Here is a 21,217-nt window from a genome sequence, read left to right on the forward strand (position 1 = left end):
TATTGAAAGCTATTGCAGAAGCCTCTTACCCTCAATGTATTGAGGAATTGGAAAAATACATGAGAAATAAACTTAGACAAAAATAATTGACAGAAAAGGATCCAAATAACCTTTATTTACCTTTAAATATTAATATAAAATTATTCCTTCTTTTAGTATATGACTCTCAACCCCTCAACTAAGAGAAAGAGCTCTCGATCACCTGACAGAAAGCCTTCTAAGAAATCCAAAGCTGATGGATCATCCCTGGGCCATCCACTGAGCCCGACTCTGTGGTGCCACGTGCATTTGGAGAAATCTATTATTGACTCTCCACTGAAGGTGAAAAACTCTAAGAATTCAAAATGTCCTAAAGAGGAGCTGGAAGAGGTGATGAAAATTGTGTCACCTGCTAAACTTGACTCTAACTTTCACATTCCAAAGAGGAGCCAACTGGGGAAGGGCAGCAACAAATCCTTGGACAAAAAGCAAAGAGGAAAAAGGGTTCTGAATGGGCAGAAGTCATCAGGGAAGTCAAAGTCTCCTAGGAAAGGCTTGAAGACCCCTAAGATGAAAATGAAACAAATGACACTACTGGACATGGCTAAAGGTACCCCTAAGGTGTCCAGAGCTCCCAGGAATTCTGGAGGCACCCCGAGGTCTTCCAACAAACCCCAGAAACGTCTGCCCCCTGCAGCACTCCACCTCATTGCCTATTACAAAGAAAACAAAGACCGTGAAGACAAAAAAAGTGCTCTTTCCTGCATCATCTCCAAAACAGCAAGGTTACTCTCAAATGAGGATCGTGCCCGTCTCCCTGAGGATTTGCGAGGGTTAGTACAGAAACGCTATGAGCTTCTAGAGCACAGGAAGAAATGGGCTGCCATGACAGAGGAGCAGCGAAAGGAGTACATGAAGAAGAAAAGGGAGAAGCTGAAAGAGAAACTGAAGGAGAGAGCAAAGGAGCGGAAGGAGAAGGAGATGAAGGAAAAACTGGAAAAACAGAAAAGATATGAGGACCAAGACCTTAAAGGGAAGAGCTTGCCTACTTTTAAACTTGTTGATACTCCAGAAGGACTTCCTAATACGCTCTTTGGGGATGTTGCTATGGTGGTGGAGTTCCTGAGCTGTTACTCAGGGTTATTGATGCCAGATGGTCAATATCCCATTACGGCAGTTTCCCTGATGGAAGCACTTTGCGCAGAAAAGGGAGGCTTCCTCTATTTGAACCGAGTACTGGTCATTCTCTTGCAGACCCTGCTGCAGGATGAAATTGCTGAAGATTACGCTGAGCTGGGAATGAAGCTTTCTGAAATACCACTTACTTTGCATTCTGCTTCTGAGCTGGTTCGCTTGTGCCTGCGCAAGTCAGATGTGCAAGAGGAAAGTGAGGTCTCAGATAATGTAGATGAAAGCAAGGATTCAGCAGCTTTTGATGATAATGAAGTACAGGATGAGTTTTTGGAGAAACTGGAGACATCGGAGTTCTTTGAGTTGACGCCTGAAGAGAAATTGCAGATACTTGGAGCCCTGTGCCACCGGATTCTAATGACGTACTCGGTGCAGGACCACGTGGAGGCCAAGCAGCAGACATCAGCTGAGCTGTGGAAGGAGCGTCTGGCTATCCTGAAGGAAGAAAATGACAAGAAGAGGGCAGAAAAAAAGAAGCGAAAAGAAATGGTGGCCAAGAACAAAGAGAACGGGAAAGATGAGAATATGATGGGAAGAAATGAAAAGAAAAAACCCGAGATGATGAAAATAGAGCACCGGGCAGAAGTAGAAGCTGATGATATGATCAGTGCTGTGAAGAGCAGGCGCCTTCTTGCCATCCAAGCTAAAAAAGAGAGGGAGCAACAAGAAATACAAATGAGAGGTAAGAAAAATACCAGAGAGTAGAGTGTTTGTGTGTTGTGGAGTAGAGGGGAATAAGTTAAAGGCAAAATTGGCAGCCTGTTTTCAAAAGCATTGCCTGGTTTTATCGGATTTACTTATAAGTATAACTTATCTGCTGTGGTTTCTCTGGCAGCTCATAATCTGGAATGTTAAGAAGAAGCAATAACTGCTTCAAGTTTTTTATCTTTGGGCACCTTTTGTACAGTACTTTTTCAAATTTTGTCAGGCTCAGAATGGTTGGAGAACAGCAAATCTGTTCTGGGGACAGAAAACAAAAAAAATATTTGTCTACGTCCAAACATCTTCTGACTCTTAAGCACAGAGGAGATATTTCCTGCCTAAAAGCTGGTTCCTACAGCTGCTGCTGGCCTTGCTGTTGTACACATAGTCAGGTTGATGCCAGCAGCCCGTCTCCTAGATATGGACTTGGGCAATAAATTTCATTTGCTCAATTTAAAGAATTAGTTATGGAGTTGTTTAAATATAAACTGTCCGCTCAAATCTCTATAAATCATGAGTTGCAATATCAAACTTTCTATGCTTCTGTGTAAGTAGTGCTTTTTTTGCTAAAAAGTATGGAATATGAAGAGCAAATTACTCTGGAATTGCATTTCAGGGACTTTTTTTGGTTGTAAATGTGGGTACTGGGCCAATGGAAGTGGACAGCAGAGCTCATCTAGGTTGTTATTTCCTTTCTGAAATAGTTGAGGGACAAGCATCTAGTAGGGAGCCTGGCTTATGTGCCTTAGCTGGAATCTGGGAGAATTCAGGAGATCCAGAATAGGTAAATAACATGGAATACCCTGAAGCTCTGGAGGAAGTAGACTGGATACAACCATGTCTCAAGTTGAAACCTGAAGAGACCTTCCAGATCTTCTGTTAAGAACTGTGAATCTCAGAAGTATCAGTAAACTACTGAAGATCTGGAGTGCTGCCCTACTTCTCCGGAAAAACAGAATACCAAATATCTAATGTGCTGCAGCTGGATGGCCTCTTGGCCACAGTTCTTGTAGTGTTCTGGTTGCTTCACAGCAAGTTCAAGTTCCTGGTAAGATTTTACTGCAAAATTAAATGCAGTTTGGACACTACTCCTTGGGATGCTTCTTGTTGTTCTCACTTGGTAGTTTGTACTAGTTACACTTGAAGAAAAGTAATATTCCATTGATGGAGATAAGAATCATTTGGCTTGCGTGCTGAAGAAATTTAACATGTTCTTTTGAACTCCAGAGGAAAACTAGGTCTCTCTGGCAGGGATGGAAGGATTAAGCCTTCTGTTAAGGTTTGAATTCATGTTGCTTCCTTTCCACATAACAAACCCCAACGTTTCAGGCATCCAGGGCTTCTCTTACCTGTTCAGCAGGTGCTGCCAGGTATAAAGGTGCCCTCAGAGAACCAAAGCTCTGGGTTAACATTGATGGGCAGTAGTTGGGGCTGCAGGGTTAGCAGCTTGGAGCTCAGCTCTGCAGGACTTCAGACTTGGGGACTGGTGTGGTTTCAGTGTGTGAAAAATAGTTGTGCATAACCACAGTGAGAACTGCGTCAGTGTGCTCCTGCCACCACAGGCTTTCTGGGCTTCTTCAGCGTACTGGCTTTCAGGTGCGTTTACTTTTAATAACACTAGTATCTCTGGGGGAAGTAAAAGAGCAGTTGCTGACAAAACACCTGTTGTGCAGCAGTTCATATATGTATACACACATATATGAACTGCTGCACAACAGGTGTTTTGTCAGCAACTGCTCTTTTACATATCTGTAGACATACATCTCACAGGCAGAGGTTTCTTTTTCACCACCCTGGTAACATCTGTAACGCTGGGAGCACTAACCTCTTTAAAGTTAAACCTATCGATGTTGCATCCAGTGCTGTCTAGTTAGTCTCAGCTCAAAAAAAAATCCAGTGTAAGAAGGCATAAATGTAATTTTTGTTGTTCTTTCTTGGCTTCAAAAGAAGTCAATACAGAACTTCCTGTTGAGATAACATGATTAATATCACTATTTTCTTGATAGTAAAAGTCAAGTCACTTCCATTTCCATGTTACTGCAGCACTTGCTAATTGTTCTTGCCTTATCACTCCATGAAGTAATAGCTCCCATGCAGTCTGTTGGAGGAGAATGAACAGTTGGAAGCTCATACAGCTAATGAAGGCAGCTAGAGAGGAAAGTACCAAGACTAGCTTGTCATCACAATTGAAAATGAGATCTGGGGAGAAACCCTTCAGTTTGGTGTCTTTGTTCTCATTTTGTTAGAAGAGTTTTGGCATATGGGTAAACTTAAGTTTCAGTTCTTTCCTTATCTCTTCCTTATTCCGGCACTTGATGCTACCTGCTGCAACTGGTCTTTACAGCTGGATAGAAAAAATACCTGTCTCAGGAGTGCCCCTGGTGTCCCATGTTGTCAGCAGTGACGAGTTTGCTGGCAGTGGGACTTTGTTCTCGTTGGAGTCTTGGCTCTTCTGAGGAGGGTGCTGAGGAGGATGGAAGTGGGCTTTGTGCAAGCCTCAGGTGACAGCAGCAAGGCTTGAGAAAGTGTTGGGGAAATAAATGCTAGGGGAATCATAGAATGGTCCAGGCTAGAAGGGACCTCCAAAGGTCATCTAGTCTGACCTCCCTGCAGTCAGCAGGGATACCCCCAACTAGACCAGGTTGCCCAGCCTGGTTGAGGAGCCTCACCTTGAATATTTCCAGAGAAGGGGCCTCAACTATCTCCCTGGGCAATCTGTTCCAGTGTTCCACCACCCTCATAGTAAAGAACTTGTTCCTAATCTCCAATCTAAATCTGCTGTTCTCCAACTTAAAGCCATTGCCCCTCGTCCTGTCACTGCAGGCCTTTCTAAACAGGCTCTCCCCAGCCTTCCTGTAGGCTCCCTTCAGGTACTGGAAGGCTGCTATTAGGTCTCCCCGGAGCCTCCTCTTCTCCAGGCTGAACAACCCCAGCTCCCTCAGCCTGTCCTCGTAGCAGAGGGGCTCCAACCCCCTGATCATTTTAGTGGCCCTCCTCTGGACCTGCTCCATCAGGTCCATGTCCTTCCTATATTGAGGGCTCCAGACCTGCACACAATACTCCAGGTGAGGTCTCACCAGAGCAGAGCAAAGTGGCAGAATCATCTCTCTGGATCTGCTGGCAACACTTCTTTTGATGCATCCCAGGATGCGATTGGCCTTCTGGGCTGCAAGTGCCCACTGCCTGCTCATGTCCAGCTTCTCATCCATCAGCACCCCCAAGTCCCTTTCCTCAGGGCTGCTTTCTAATACCTCATCCCCCAGTCTCTATTGATACTGAGGATTGTTCTGTCCCAGGTGCAGAACCCTGCACTTGCTTTTGTTGAACCTCATGAGGCTCACCTAGGCCCACCTCTCCAGCCTGTCCAGGTCCTTCTGGGTGACATCCCATCTCTCTGGTGTATGGACAACACCACACAGCTTGGTGTCATCTGCAAACTTGTTGATGGTGCTCTCAATCCCTCTGTCTATGTTGTTGATAAAAATGTTAAACAGTTCTGGTCCCAGCACTTGAGGGACACCACCTGTCACTGGTCTCCATCTGGACTTCAAGCCATTGAGTACCACCCTCTGGATGTGACCATTCAGCCAATTCGTTATCCGCTGAACAGTCCACCCATCAAATCTGTATCCTTCCAATTTGGCAAGCAGGATGTTGTGAGGGACCGTGTCAAAGGTCTTGCTGAAGTCCAGGTAGATCACATCCATAGGTCGTCCCTCATCTACTGACCTAGACACTGTATCATAGAAGGCCACTAGGTTAGTCAGGCAGAACCTGCCCCTAGTAAAGCCATGCTGGCTATCTTGAATCATCTCCGTGTTGCATCGTCTCTTATCTCCTAGTGGAAGGTGAGAACAGCACTTGCTGTAGTGTGGGTCTCCTGAGGTGCTTTGTGGGGCTCAGATTTAGGTGACACAAGGCACTGGGTGACACTGAGAGTCGCTGTTGGGATTTCAGTACTGTGACATAGGGAGAGGCCGTAAGGTTTAGGGAAGAGTTTACAGACATATGGGTTTGTGCAGCTGCACGTTTCTGGCAGGTCGGGATTAACAGGACAGTTTTGCCATGCTGCAATTACTGTAAATTGGTATATTGTTGGTACATTATTATATAAAAGCTGATCTATGAAGTTGGTTTAACAAATGCAAGAGTATATTTTTCAGCATGTCTCCTCTAATCACTCAGGATTGATTACACTGGCAGGACTTCAGAGACTTACCAGGTATTAACTAATCAACTGTTAGCTATCAGCTGCCCTGGGAGAAGTACTAGCAAGAGGTTGGCTTTCTCCGTGAGCCAGCAGCCAATGTACAACCTTCATATGTTCACTTTTACCTGCCTCGCTCCACCTCACCCTTCCATATGATCTCATTCCACCTGCTTCAAACCTTCCTTTGTGACGCAAAGATAAGTCTTAATTTCTTCACCCTTTTTTTGTTTTTTCCTCAAGTTTTCCCTGGACACAGGAGAATGTTGCCCATAGCCTTTTCTTGCAAGTCATGGAGTGATATTTTTGTTAGATGGAGATCAGGCTCTGAAGAGCCAGCGTGACACCATTTGACATTTTGTTCCTTTTTGTTCAGGTGAAAGTACCCCTATTCTCCAGAGATGGGCAAAGGTGTAGGAGACTTTTAAACCATTGTGAGAAGTGTGAATCCTGTTGACCTTAACGTTTTGTCTCTCGGCAGAAGCTGCCTTGCTTCTTGCTCCTTACCTAGAGGTGTGAAATGACACGTTTTGTTCTGTGTGACTCTTGCCAAGGAGCCTGTGATGCCAGGATTTAGGCACTTCCTAGTTTTTGTTAGCAGCCATGGATATTGAGAGCTACTGACATTCTAGTACTTCTGTCATGAGTGGGAAACCAGAGGTTTCCATTATAATGGTCTTCCACATCATAGCATATATGGGAAAGCATGAGGTGTTAGGAGATGTGACTTGGTGGCTCTTGTGCGAGAGCTGTGCCTGGAAGAGCCTTCTGTTGTGCCAGATGTATTTTTCCAGAGGTACGGTTGTGGGCTGAGCTTTCCCATGTAGTTGTGGAAATGCAGGTGTCTGTGAGCCACACTGACCTCTGTGGTGTCATGGTGGGCTGCTCCCAGCACTTGAGCTGGCCAGAGCTGACATCTTTGTGCTGTTGTTAAAGGTCTTTGACCCTGTTGTTATATGGGATTGCACAGCAGCAGGTGCCACTTTGTTGATCTAGAATGAGAAATAATAATGAGGACTAATATCTCCAGACAATTTTTATCCAGACTTCCTTTTTTCCTCAGCCTAGTTCATCCTTATGCTTCGACTTCTTGAGTGTTTTCTAGAATGGTGAATGGGAATTAAGATGAAAGGTAGATGGCTGTGCTAAGAGAATATTAACTGAAGTCACCAATCAATCACTTTTTTAACCCCTATCGTGTAGTAAAATAAAATAAATATTAATGACCAGATACAATAAAAGAAAGCTAATACTTCTCGGTATTAATTCCAACAGTGAGGATGGAAAAAGAAGCAGAGGAAGAAAGAATCCGGAAGCATAAAGCTGCAGCTGAAAAAACTTTCCAGGATGGAATTGCCAAAGCAAAGCTGGTGATGCGCAGGACGCCAGTTGGCACCGATCGCAATCATAACAGGTAGGAAAAGAAATGATCCTGAGTTGCCAGCTCTCCCCTCTGAGAGGAGCTTTATCAGATACAGCCCCTGAGAAGTGATGGATATGGAGGGTGTTGAGAGGGCTCCCTCCCTGTTGTTGAGCTGTGGAGGAGAGCAGAAGTCAGTTTTTTGTGCATATAGAGTGTAAGGGCACTCACTGGTTAACATGGTCAGCTTTCTGAGGCCTTCCTGTGGAGGTCAGGATCCCTGAACCAGTGGAGCTTCAAGTGCTTGCATCAGTGCTCAATAACCTAATTAACAACATCATCTTTTTTCATGTTTGTTGCATGGGAACACTCTTAGAATGGATTCTAATAAAAGCTTTTCTTGTTTCTCAGCTGTGCTAATGCTTCTCCCCTCTATGCAAATTGAGGTAGATGCGTGTAAATAGCCAGAAGAAGAGACAGGTACCTATTAACATGTATGTTTCCTACAGGTATTGGCTGTTTTCGGATGAGGTTCCTGGCTTGTTCATCGAGAAAGGCTGGGTACATGATGGTATAGACTACAGATTCATCCTTCCCCATCAGAAAAGAGACAATTTTAAAAAGGACTACAGCCCAGGAGGTATGACCCTGCTTCTCTGTGGGTATTTCCTTTGTTGCTGCCTAACTGTTAGAATGGATTCATGAATGTGAGAGAAAACTGTCTAGTCTGAGTATTTTCCTGGGGATACTCTGATTCAAGCCTTCCTTAAACTCTAGAAGCCTCCACATAGGAGAGTCTGATGCTCGTGTTGATTTCCCTGGTGCTGCAGCAGGTCTTGAGCCTGCCAGCAAGGTACCACAAAGAGACCATGGGATACAATCACCTCTCTTAAAAGCAGTGAGGTTGATGTCCACTGGGGACTAGACCCTCTGGTTTGCTCTGGCCCTGTGGGGTCGCAGTGTGCCAGACTTCATGGACATGTGGTCAGTTGTGTGCTGCAGAGGGTGAGGGTATCCATCACAGGGCTAATGTTCCACCAGCGACAAGGCTTCCCAATTAACCTGTGAAATAATAGCAGGACAGTCTTCTAGAAGCCTATAGCTCTGCTGATTGAGGCCATTTCAGCAAACAGCCCCCCTTTGCTCGTGTACTCTCAGCCTGCTGTTCACCTTGCACTGAACATGCAGGGGAGGTGCAATGACCAGAGGAACTTCTAGTGCTTCCTCTGTAATTTTGCCAGGCTGACTTAGAGCCTACATGATGGAGCCTCACGGACAGAACCTGGACATGCACAAGAATCAGTCTGTGAGGAGGAAAACGTAACGATTCTATGTAGAAATAGTGCTTGGTTTAGAGGACTATGCTGTAATCTCACTCCAGTTGCAGTTTCAGTCCTGATCATTTCTTGCTTTTGAAGCATCGTCAGCTGACGCCGAGTCCGTCTGCAGCCCAGGCTGGGTGCAAGGGGCTGTGCTGAGTTCAGCCAGGCAGCCTTCGCCCACTGGGGTTTTGTCTGCGACAATGGGCAGAGTGGAATCCGTAGAAGAACAGAACAGGGCAAATCTACAGCGAAATGCTTCATCCAGCATGTAACTTTCCAGCTATCTGCAGCTCAGTGACTTACTGAGCTGGAAATGGCATCAGTCAGTGGCCCTCCATGGGTATATTTTCTCATGTGAACTTTTTCAAATAATGACAGACATGTTCCTGTACTCCAGCTTTCAGCTGTATTAACTCTCAGCTGCGCCTGTGTATTTACCCAGCAAATGTGCAAGATTTCAGTTCCTTTTGAAACTTAATTCATGTCAGACCATTGTCTAAGATGCTCAGAAATACAAATGCATCCTATTTATAATTAATTCAGTTCTAAAAGTACTTCATCAGTATATAGCTAAAAAGTGAAACTAGTTTTATGTATTTGAAATAGGAGTCCTTTTCCTAATTTCATGTATGTGCTTTATGATGCAGTAATTTCTTTAAAAATCCATTATTTTTTTTTTATTTCTGTAAATTCATACACTGTGAGCTCTAGCAAGCTAATGCTAGATTAGTTTTCCCTGACAAACGTATTGCTGTCTTAGATTGCTGAATGTAAACACTTAACTGGAGACAGGTTAGTTTTTGCAAAATAAAGACACTTGCTGAGGGAGATGAATGAAAATACACTTGAGCTTGTGCTTTTCTTTCGCAGAGAAGCGGAAGAGCACAGCCGCGGACGGCAGAGCGAGCAAGATGGACCGGTCTGTGCAGGCTGCAGACCTTCCCGCAGAGACCACAGTGCCCAAGCAGGGACAGAACTTATGGTAACACAGGCTTTTATATCTGCAAAGTACTCAAAGCAGGCCAAGGAAACTAGATGGATTTCTTTTGATAGATCCTACTATATACCGATTGCTCTTTCAGTACTTAATTGTTGGATTAGTTTAGTGGCTTCCCAGGCCTCTGTTACTGATATTATTACTAGTAGGGAACAGCTGATCGAGCAGCCAGTCCAACCTAATCAATCAATGTTAAAGCCAGTATAAATTAAGCTGGTAAAATGCTAATTTGATGTATTGCTTTTTAAATATTTTATATTCAGAAGAATTGTTAATTTAAAAGAATTGCTGTGCACTTTCAGTAATGGTATTTAAAAAAAAAAAAAAAGAGGAGGGGAGCAGTGCCCTAGCTAAGTGTGTCTAGGTTTTCTTTCATGGTTTATCTTAACAGACCTGAATTGTGACCCCTGGATTCCTTGAGCACAGGACATTAAAGTCTTCATTGATATCCTTGGAGACAGGCTGATATCCTGCATGTTCTTGTACTCTGCGAGATCTGCAGAGCCATCCCCAGCTACTTGTTAGTGTCTTCTTCCCCGTAGGCTGTGCTGGTGTCCGTTTGTTCTCCTATAGCACCATATCATGGAATTGAGTTTTGCTGCTATTGATAATTAGATCTTAGCAAAGCTATTCTTCCATGCTGACAGCCTGTTATCCCTTCAGTGCTTCCCAGTGCCAAGCAGTAGCCACCAACATGTCTTCTAAGTAAATCAAATCTAAACGTTCTGCCTTTGAGCATGTTTGATTGTGACTTGCTCCAGTAATTGCCCCTACCATTGTCTTTTATCTTTAAAGAAAATCTCCAATGTTGACTGTTGCCCTGTGTCGTAAGGAGTGATTAGTAGTGTCCCTGAGCCAGAAAATACTGGCTACAGCTTTACCTACTAAACTGCCTGTGAAGGACTCTGCTTTGGGGTTTTTTGGGTTGGTTTGTTTTTTTTTTTTAAGATAGCCCTGAGAAGTAACTGTCACAAAGTACTTGCTCCTGCAGCTCCCCTATTGGCAGTGGCTTTTCCCCAGTTTTCCACTGCTGACACACAAAGCGAGGTTCCTTGGTCCTTGATAAGCATCACCAGTTGAGCGTTTAGCTCTAAAGCATAGTTCCACTGCGGCAAGTCAGAACTATTTTACTGAGGATGTTCCATCAGGAACTGTCAAAGAGACTGAAAACTGTGGATGTCTTGATTCATCTAAACCATCACCGTTGAGTGCTGACTCTTTATTGCTCTTCCCCTTCTCTTTCATTGCTAGCAGGTCACAGGAGGGAGCAGAGTTTCCTCTGTGCAACACTGCCATGACAAATCTCCACCCCTTTCTCAGTCTACTCCATCTTGTCACATGGCCAACACTGAAGCAACTGGGCTCTCCTGGGGCATGGGTGCTAAACAGGAGGTTGTAGAGGATAGTATGATGCATAGGGAAGTACTCCCTGCTCTTTCCAGCTGCCTCTTCTAATGCTTGATCTTTGTTTAGCAGAGATGGCACGATGTGTTCCCGTAGAAGGACAAATTATATAAGGAAAACAGGAGCTTAAATTAGTAGTGCATATTGCTATAAACTGAAGACAACATAGAGCCAAATTGATTGCTAAGTAATGCAGAATCCCTGCAGCTTGTAATTCCGGACTGAATTTGAAAAAGCGTAGTATTTGATATTACAGTGTTGAATTGCTGAATGAGGTTGGCACCTCTCAAGGGGCTCTTTGGCAGCTCTTTGAACCAGGTCCTGTATACTCAGGACCGAATCATATTCTGTTCCTTAGAGCTGTTTTGTATAAGTGACCATAATATGCAGTCTTCTTTTTTTTAAAAAAAAGAGAGCAACAAAAAGATTTACAAAGCTTATTTGAGGAAAAAAAAAAAAGCAACAACAACTTAAAATGGCAGCCAAAAGCCTGAAATGCTTTCAAAGAGGTTGTCCTAAAGTTTCCATACTAGATGGTCAAAGCAAGTGCTGCCTCTTACCTTTGAAAAAAAGACGTGAGGAAACTTGGGAATGAAACAGCAGCAACAATAACAAAACATTCTCAGTATGGTTCATATCAGGATAAGGAAGCTATTAAAAGAAAGAAGGCCCACTTAAAAACCATGGTTGAGCTTAAATGAAGGAAATGAAGTACAGACTAAGGGCAATCTGATGAAGTTCCCGGTGACTGGAAAAGGGGAAACATAACCCTGATATTCACAAATGGAAAAAAGGAAGACGTATGGAACTACTGGCCAGTCAGTCTCACCTCTGTGCCTGGCAAGATCATGGAGCAGATCCTCCTGGAATCTCTGCTAAGGCACATGGGAAATAAGGAGGTGATTGGTGACAGCCAACATGGCTTCACCAAGGGCAAGTCATGCCTGACAAATTTGGTGGCCTTTTACAATATTGCCACAGCCGTGGCAGACAAGGGCAGAGCAACAGGCATCTGGACTTACGCAAAGCATTCAACACTGTCCTGCACGACATCTCAAAATTGGAAAGTCATGGATTTGATGGATGGACTGCTTGGTGGATCAGGAACTGGCTGGATGGCTGCACTCAAAGGGTTGTGGTAAACAGCTCAATGTCGAATTGGCAGCCAGTGACAAGTGCTGTTCCTCAGGGGTCAGTACTGGGACCAGTGCTGTTTAACATTTTGTTGGTGACATGGACAGTGGGATGGAGTGCACCCTCAGCAAGTTTGCCAATAACACCAAGCTGTGTGGCGTGGTCAACATGCTGGAGGGAAGGGATGCCATCCAGAGGGACTTGGACAGGCTTGAGAGGTGGGCTTGTGCAAACCTCTTGAAATTCAACCAAGCCAAGTGCAGGGATGTGGCAATACCAGGCACAAATACAGGTTGGGTGGAGAATGGTCGGAGAGCAGCCCTGAGGAGAAGGACTTGAGAGTGCTTATGGCTGAGAAGCTCAACGTGAGCCAGCAGTGCATGCTGGCAGCCCAGAAAGCCCCCTGCATCTTGGGCTGCATCAAAAGAAGCGTGGCCAGCACTCCCCACATGGGAGGTGAATCTACCCCTCTACTCTGCGCCCATGAGACCCCACCTGGAGCACTGTGTCCAGCTTTGGAGTCCTCAACACAGGAAGGACATGGACCTGTTGAAACAGGTCCAGTGGAGGGCCACAAAGATGATCAGAAGGCTGGAGCACCTCTCCTATGAAGACAGACTGAGAGCTGGGGTTGTTCAGCCTGGAGAAGAGAAGGCTCCAGGGAGACCTCATAGCAGCCTACCAGTATCTGAAGGGGGCCTACAGGAGAGCTGGGGAGGGACTCTTTGTCAGGAATGTAGCAATAGGATGAGGGGTAATGGTTTTAAATTGAAAGATGGGAGATTTAGTTTCAATACTAGAAAGAAATTCTTTGCTGTGAGGGTGGTGAGACACTGGAACACGTTGCCCAGGGAAGCTGTGGCTGCCCCGTCCCTGGAGGGGTTCAAGGCCAGGTTGGATGGGGTTTGGAGCAACCTGGTCTGGTGGGAGGTGTCCCTGCCCAGGGCAGGGGGGTTGGAACTCACTGATCTTTAGGGTCCCTTCCAACTCCAACTGTTCTGTGGTTCTATGAAAACAGTTTCTTTTTCCTTGGCGAGAAATCTTGCTTCACAAGATCTGTTGTTACAGGGCCTGCCTTAGGATAAGACGGAAGCTCTTCTCATTAGTGAATAATTAGTTAAGAGATACTAAACAAATTACAGAAATACTCTAATTTCTATATTCAGCAGGGAAATGGAGAATAATATTAGAGAAGAATGGGAAAGTCTCCTAAAGAAAGAGGATTTTCTTTTGGTACAGAAAAAAGGGATCAGGAAATTAATTTTTTTAAAAAAAAGAGAGCAACAAAAAGATTTACAAAGCTTATTTGAGGAAAAAAAAAAAAAGCAACAACAACTTAAAATGGCAGCCAAAAGCCTGAAATGCTTTCAAAGAGGTTGTCCTAAAGTTTCCATACTAGATGGTCAAAGCAAGTGCTGCCTCTTACCTTTGAAAAAAAGACGTGAGGAAACTTGGGAATGAAACAGCAGCAACAATAACAAAACATTCTCAGTATGGTTCATATCAGGATAAGGAAGCTATTAAAAGAAAGAAGGCCCACTTAAAAACCATGGTTGAGCTTAAATGAAGGAAATGAAGTACAGACTAAGGGCAATCTGATGAAGTTCCCGGTGACTGGAAAAGGGGAAACATAACCCTGATATTCACAAATGGAAAAAAGGAAGACGTATGGAACTACTGGCCAGTCAGTCTCACCTCTGTGCCTGGCAAGATCATGGAGCAGATCCTCCTGGAATCTCTGCTAAGGCACATGGGAAATAAGGAGGTGATTGGTGACAGCCAACATGGCTTCACCAAGGGCAAGTCATGCCTGACAAATTTGGTGGCCTTTTACAATATTGCCACAGCCGTGGCAGACAAGGGCAGAGCAACAGGCATCTGGACTTACGCAAAGCATTCAACACTGTCCTGCACGACATCTCAAAATTGGAAAGTCATGGATTTGATGGATGGACTGCTTGGTGGATCAGGAACTGGCTGGATGGCTGCACTCAAAGGGTTGTGGTAAACAGCTCAATGTCGAATTGGCAGCCAGTGACAAGTGCTGTTCCTCAGGGGTCAGTACTGGGACCAGTGCTGTTTAACATTTTGTTGGTGACATGGACAGTGGGATGGAGTGCACCCTCAGCAAGTTTGCCAATAACACCAAGCTGTGTGGCGTGGTCAACATGCTGGAGGGAAGGGATGCCATCCAGAGGGACTTGGACAGGCTTGAGAGGTGGGCTTGTGCAAACCTCTTGAAATTCAACCAAGCCAAGTGCAGGGATGTGGCAATACCAGGCACAAATACAGGTTGGGTGGAGAATGGTCGGAGAGCAGCCCTGAGGAGAAGGACTTGAGAGTGCTTATGGCTGAGAAGCTCAACGTGAGCCAGCAGTGCATGCTGGCAGCCCAGAAAGCCCCCTGCATCTTGGGCTGCATCAAAAGAAGCGTGGCCAGCACTCCCCACATGGGAGGTGAATCTACCCCTCTACTCTGCGCCCATGAGACCCCACCTGGAGCACTGTGTCCAGCTTTGGAGTCCTCAACACAGGAAGGACATGGACCTGTTGAAACAGGTCCAGTGGAGGGCCACAAAGATGATCAGAAGGCTGGAGCACCTCTCCTATGAAGACAGACTGAGAGCTGGGGTTGTTCAGCCTGGAGAAGAGAAGGCTCCAGGGAGACCTCATAGCAGCCTACCAGTATCTGAAGGGGGCCTACAGGAGAGCTGGGGAGGGACTCTTTGTCAGGAATGTAGCAATAGGATGAGGGGTAATGGTTTTAAATTGAAAGATGGGAGATTTAGTTTCAATACTAGAAAGAAATTCTTTGCTGTGAGGGTGGTGAGACACTGGAACACGTTGCCCAGGGAAGCTGTGGCTGCCCCGTCCCTGGAGGGGTTCAAGGCCAGGTTGGATGGGGTTTGGAGCAACCTGGTCTGGTGGGAGGTGTCCCTGCCCAGGGCAGGGGGGTTGGAACTCACTGATCTTTAGGGTCCCTTCCAACTCCAACTGTTCTGTGGTTCTATGAAAACAGTTTCTTTTTCCTTGGCGAGAAATCTTGCTTCACAAGATCTGTTGTTACAGGGCCTGCCTTAGGATAAGACGGAAGCTCTTCTCATTAGTGAATAATTAGTTAAGAGATACTAAACAAATTACAGAAATACTCTAATTTCTATATTCAGCAGGGAAATGGAGAATAATATTAGAGAAGAATGGGAAAGTCTCCTAAAGAAAGAGGATTTTCTTTTGGTACAGAAAAAAGGGATCAGGAAATTAAATGAGCAAATAGGAGTTTTGAAATAGGAAAGCACTACTTGAGACCATACTGCTGCTGTCTGCAACTCACTGCTACCAGCTGCTGTGGATCTTCACATTTGTGCCTGTTCAAAGCACCAGTTGGACAAATCGCTGAAAGAGGAGTTCACTGAAGAGTATTAAGCACAAAGATTCTTCTCCTGGCACACAAGGAAGACCTCAGACCAGCAGATGCTAAAATCTGTAGGGTCAGGTCAAAGAAATGTCACTGCATGCCTGCTCTGACCTTTTGCCACTCAGAAATAAGATACCGAGCTGGGTGGGGTGGTTTTTTGGCCTGACTCTTAGGCCACAGTGTCTTTGATTTCTGTCCCTTTTGGTACCTGCTAGGAAGGGCTGCTGACAGTCACAGCACTTGCTGACTTCACTGAGAGCACAGTGCTTGTGTGTGGTGTTCTGCCGAGCAGGTTGGTGGTGTTAGGGTGTCGACATGAATCAATGCAAAGAGAAGATCTGAGCCGCATTTTGGCCTTTGGGCCCTTGAAGTGAGCAGGGGGCACAATGGCAGCTTTTCAAGGAAAACATAACCACTTCTAACTTAGCATTCTTCTGTGTAGTCTGCATTACTTTCTCCTAACTAACAGGGCCACCTAAAGCCATTTCTCCAGATAAGCAGTAGCTTCCTCAGCTGAAAGACTTTTTCTTTAAAGCTGTAGAACTACAAAGGGCTGTTGACTAAGAACTTAACTGACAACTGTTGCCATTTACAGGTAGGCTTCCACAAAAAGACAAGTGACAGCCTGAGAGCTGTTACTTCAGGGGATAGCCAGGAACTAGAACTTCCCTCTGAGGAAATCTGTACTTCTATGACTGCATTTTCTTCTGAGACCATTGCCATTGGTCTTTCCAATCTCAAGGACTCCCATAAGCATAGGTGGTTATGAAAGGGTGTCCTCCTTGGCTGCTTTTTGCACGTTGTCCTTGCACGCCCTGAGAAGCCCTGAGACCACGCTGAAGTCCTGGGATATCTACACCCCCCTGCTGTTTGCACACAAGGACTTGTTGAGCTGTAATTCATACTGTTAGCATGTGGTACATAGGAAGTTTCAATTCTTTGTGTTCTGCTTTAACTCCTGCTATGTCTCTTTTTCCTAGTATTACACCTAATGTGGGACTGAGAGTAGCCTCACAGTGCATATAGGGCATCTTTAGCTTTACCCTTTTATCCTCTAGAGTGATGGAACTTGGAAATGAACGCCAGATTAACTCTGTGAATGGTTATATTTCACAGTCTTGTCCCTTTTATCCTTGAGGATGGGAGCTGGATGGACAAATAAAGGGAGAAATAGATTCCAGTAGCCAAGAGCTACAGAAACAGTATCTCAGGGAAGTGGTTTCTGCTTTCCGTACTTTGTCCCCAGAAAGAAGAGGGGCCAGTGTTCTGCCCTAAAAGCGCAGTGGCTGAAACATTGTTCTCACTAAGAATCATAAACACTTAGTTATTCTGTCTTCTCCAGACAGATGGACCAGTCCCATTTCTAACATTGTGTACCACTTCCACTGATGTTGATGCTTATTAAAAAATCTCCCTGTTAAAGCTTCTGGGCACTTGGTCGCTGAAGAAGTCTTTTGTCCATACCATAGTGCTTTGTGAGCTGTGTATGGAGTGGTCCTTCTTGCAAGAACCACAGTTAATGACCACCTTGGCAGTATATTAGTATGCAGGAGACTTCTTGCTCATCCTGGTCAGAAAGCAGTTGAATTTTTGGAAACAGTGGCATCTCTGCAGAGTAACTCCCGTTGTTCTTCATCTATTAGGAATACACCATGATATGGCGGGTCCCCTCAGCAGACAATTTGAGTTAACCGTGAGTGGGTGCTGACAGACTCCATTCTCACGCCTATATTCTACAGATGGAGTTCCCCTGTTTCCACCAACCCTCCAGAGCAGGTACTGATCCTGGGCTCCTCTAGATGTTGTCCTCTTGATTTCTTCATTCCCTAGTCTGCAGTCCAGGTTTTATACCTTTCTCTATCCCTTGCAGCCTGAGAACGGGTAGGAATATTCAGCCTGAGTGAACACTGAGAGCTCCTTTTGACTTGATGCTTGTGCCATTTGTCCCTTCTGTTTTGATTGCTGACCAGTCTGCTGGCCTGCGCTGCAGAAACGTAAGAAGAGAATCTAGGCTGTTAGTTAGGGATACGGGAAGCCATGGCGCCAGTCAAGATTTCCCCCTTTCAGATCAGTTTGAAGACCTCCATCTGGTCTCAACTCTCCGAAAAGCACCTTTCCCATCCCTCTGGATTGTGTTACGAAGCTCTGTGTCAGGCCATATGAAGGGCATCAGTTCCCTTCCCCTCCCTCTTACCAAGAGCCACAAGCTCATAGCCCTGTTGCCTCCCCCATTTAAAATGCCAGCCTTGTGTCACCATATCTGTGCTCCAGGGCTGGTGCCCAGTTGGAGGTGCAGGTGGTTCCTTTGGGTGGTGGAGAGTGCATGGAGCTGGGCTGAGAACCAGGAGCTGTGGCTGCATGGAGCAGCACGGTGTCACTGAACAAACTCACATAGGTGCCTCTTTGAGATGTCTCTTCTGCACGTTTGATTTCATGTTGATGTAGAACAGTTCCCTCCCTCAGAAATGCCAATTCTTACTCTCAGGGCAAATGGGGAAGACTCAAGTACCTGTTGCAGATGTTCTCCCTTCCCTATCCCATTTCCTTTTCAGCAGAAGCAAAGTTGGGCCAGGGCTTAACCAAGCTTTCTTAAGAGAATATCTGCTTTCTCCTGCTGGCCAGCAGCCTGTGTTGTCTGTCACCAAACCACATATGGCACTTGGATTCTCCAGTCTTATGCAAACTGTTTTCAGTGCCCTCTTATTTTTATAGTAAGACAAAACTGCGCAGCGAATTCCCCCCTTAGAATTGCAGCCACAGGGGAAAGCTGAGAAAGCTGGGGCATTATCTTCTCAGATATTTTTCCAATTGGATTTCGTGGTGTATCACCAACAGTGACTGGTTGTTGTTTCACGATGACCTAGGCAGCCTTCTTGACATGCCTGAGAAATAGTCCTCTGCTGGGTATCTGTAGTGTAACTGTTTTGAAGCTTGGTTTATGCCATTCCCAAATTGTGACAGATTCTTTCGTGCTCAAATACAATTTAGGACCAATCCCAAGATTTGCCCCAAGGGTTTGGAAGCAGTTTGATACCAAATATTCTAGAGACATTTCTTTTTATTTAGCAGAAATCCAGTAAGACATAGAAATGCTAGTCCTTGCAGTGGTCTGTCTGTAGACCTTCAGAGACTGTCAGAAGGCTAATTAGCCACCATAAGTGGCATCTAGAAGAAAAAGACACAAGTTATATTGTTACAGGTTTGTGTGAATGCCTGTTGGATCCCATGATCAGCCCTTAATCGCTGCTACTTTTGAAGTGCCTGTGCCAGGCTCTCTGGGTGAATGACACTCAGAGTTGCTTGTACTGTTTCTGGCAGGGAGGGTGTGCAGAGGATGGTGGTGGCCAAAATGTTTGATCTCAGTGTACAAAGTGAGGATGCTCCACAGGGTCGGAGTATACAGAAGCAGCTGATTGGCAAGAAACTATTTTTCTTCTATTTTTAAACAATCAATCGTATGTTTTATTACAGTAATTATTTTACTAACTGAATGCAAATTGTGAGGCCATTCCCTTAATATGAGCGTACTAGGACTCTGAAATATTTTATTTTCAGATATGATATACAGTCAGTATTTCTGCCAGAAAATAAGCATTGTGGATATGCTTATTCCAAGGGGAGCCAGAACAGCATCTTTCTCTAGTTGTTGTTTGGCTTATCTGAGCTTGTGCCCAAGAAGAAAAATTAGATCAGGAGTCTTCCCTGTGGCTGGTAAGGATCACACAGTGGCCCTCCACAGTTGTTCCCATGTAAGGCTGATGTTGCTATTTCCTCACCTCCCTCTCCTAAGGAGCAATCCTTTTCTAGAAGATACCTAATTAGTCTTATTTTCTGTAAATGAGCTCTGAAGCTCAGATTGAATCCCCACCCCCATCAGGTGAGGGAGCTCCATGGCATTCTAGTTGAGGAAAAGAAAAGGAAAAGAGCAGAACTTGAAGCTGTCTTAAAGCTGATTTAGATTTAGCCCAGCATTAAAAGTTTAGAATGGCAGAGAGAATGCCTTGTGTAGAGAGCTCTGCGGAAGTTTTCCCCTTTTAGATTCCTCTGAATGCCGATTACCATTGCTGTCCTGAAAGGCTTTCTGAGCAGAAGGGTTTTGAGCTAATGAATATGGTTTTCGCATACGGCATTTGAGCTGTCAAGTTATGGCGAACTTCTGAGAAAGGAGGAATTCTGTACTTGCAGGGGGCATAGCCTTCACAGTCACAAATCTCCATCCTCAGCAGTTGTGGGATAGACTAGGACATATCCTTTGTTAATCTAGGGACTTCTTGGATTAATGAAAGAAGTTGAAGGCTCTGCACAAAGAATGATCAGATTGCCATGCTATGCGGTACGTAGCATGTTAATCTTTTCTAGTGCATCTAAAATGACATTCAGATTACTTAAACTGGCTGCAATTTAGTGAATCTAATCCCTGGGGTAGATGACTAAATTCAAATGGTAATGTTTTAATAAACTTAATGGGGAAAAATGTATAAATCACTTCTGTGTTTATTTTGTTTTTATTTTCCCTACCCTGGAATTGGCTACATTTGGGGACCTTGAAATGAGGCCAGTTTGAGTCAGAATGCTGACGCCAGCATTACTGGAAGTGTTTCACCTTGCTCCATGGGCTTGGTATATAGGTTACTGTCGTCCCTGTCTACTAATACTTCTGAAATATTTAGAAGAAGGATTTGTCTTGCCACAGAGGTATGTGAGCTGATGTTTGTACGTGTTGTATCTTTCAGGTTTCTCTGTGACAGTCAGAAGGATCTGGATGAGCTGCTGGATTGCCTGCACCCACAAGGAGTAAGAGAGAGCCAGCTAAAGGAGCGTTTGGAGAAAAGGTGAGCCTGCTCTTTTTTGGTTTGTGGTTTGTTGGTTTTTTGTTTTTTTCTCTCTGTGTGCCTCCTCAAAGTCAAAGCGAATCCTCGTCACAGCAAGCCTTTCCATTCCTGGGGCAGCCATTCCACACTTTGCTTTGATCGTGCCTGTGCTCAAGAGATACTGGGGATGAGAAATTGCTGTTTTTCTTGGGCAGTAACTGCAAGTTCTTGACAAGTAATGCTTTAAATCGTGAAGAGGTTCTGTCAGTCTTTAAATTGCTCCTTGCAACTGGAAACAAAGGCAGTGCTGTTTTACTTACAGACCCAGAGCTACCACATGCTTTCAAGCGTCTTTCAAAGTACGTTCTGCACTGGTGGAGCATGTAGAACACGATGGATACTCACAGCTCCCAGGACAGTGGTCTGCATGTATTCAAAAGGTTGCTTTTGATTTTTCCAGGTATCAGGACATCACGCATTCTATTCATTTGGCTCGAAAACAGAACTTGGGCCTCAAATCCTGTGATGGCAACCAGGAACTGCTGAACTACCTCCGAAGTGATCTAATTGAAGTTGCAACTCGGCTGCAAAAAGGAGGCCTGGGATATGTTGAAGTGACACCAGAATATGAAGCAAAAGTGAGTGAACAGGCAAAGTAGTACTGAGCCAGACATGCAGGAGCTGATACCTTCTGTG

At 44.9% G+C, this 21,217-nt stretch overlaps 1 protein-coding gene across 1 annotated transcript in view; it reads left to right on the forward strand.

Annotated features, from left to right (window-relative positions):
• BAZ1B (bromodomain adjacent to zinc finger domain 1B) overlaps positions 1-21,217 on the forward strand; it is a 53,900-nt gene that overhangs the window by 16,336 nt on the left and 16,347 nt on the right. The window contains exons 7-12 of the mRNA XM_014959712.1: positions 157-1,852; positions 7,355-7,493; positions 7,949-8,079; positions 9,632-9,743; positions 20,444-20,542; positions 20,982-21,159. Of these exons, the coding sequence (XP_014815198.1) occupies positions 157-1,852; positions 7,355-7,493; positions 7,949-8,079; positions 9,632-9,743; positions 20,444-20,542; positions 20,982-21,159 (2,355 nt within the window). The remainder of the gene's footprint in view (positions 1-156; positions 1,853-7,354; positions 7,494-7,948; positions 8,080-9,631; positions 9,744-20,443; positions 20,543-20,981; positions 21,160-21,217) is intronic.

Source organism: Calidris pugnax, unplaced genomic scaffold (assembly GCF_001431845.1).
Source record: "Calidris pugnax isolate Ruff unplaced genomic scaffold, ASM143184v1 scaffold461, whole genome shotgun sequence".
In the NCBI taxonomy this organism is placed as follows: domain Eukaryota; kingdom Metazoa; phylum Chordata; class Aves; order Charadriiformes; family Scolopacidae; genus Calidris; species Calidris pugnax.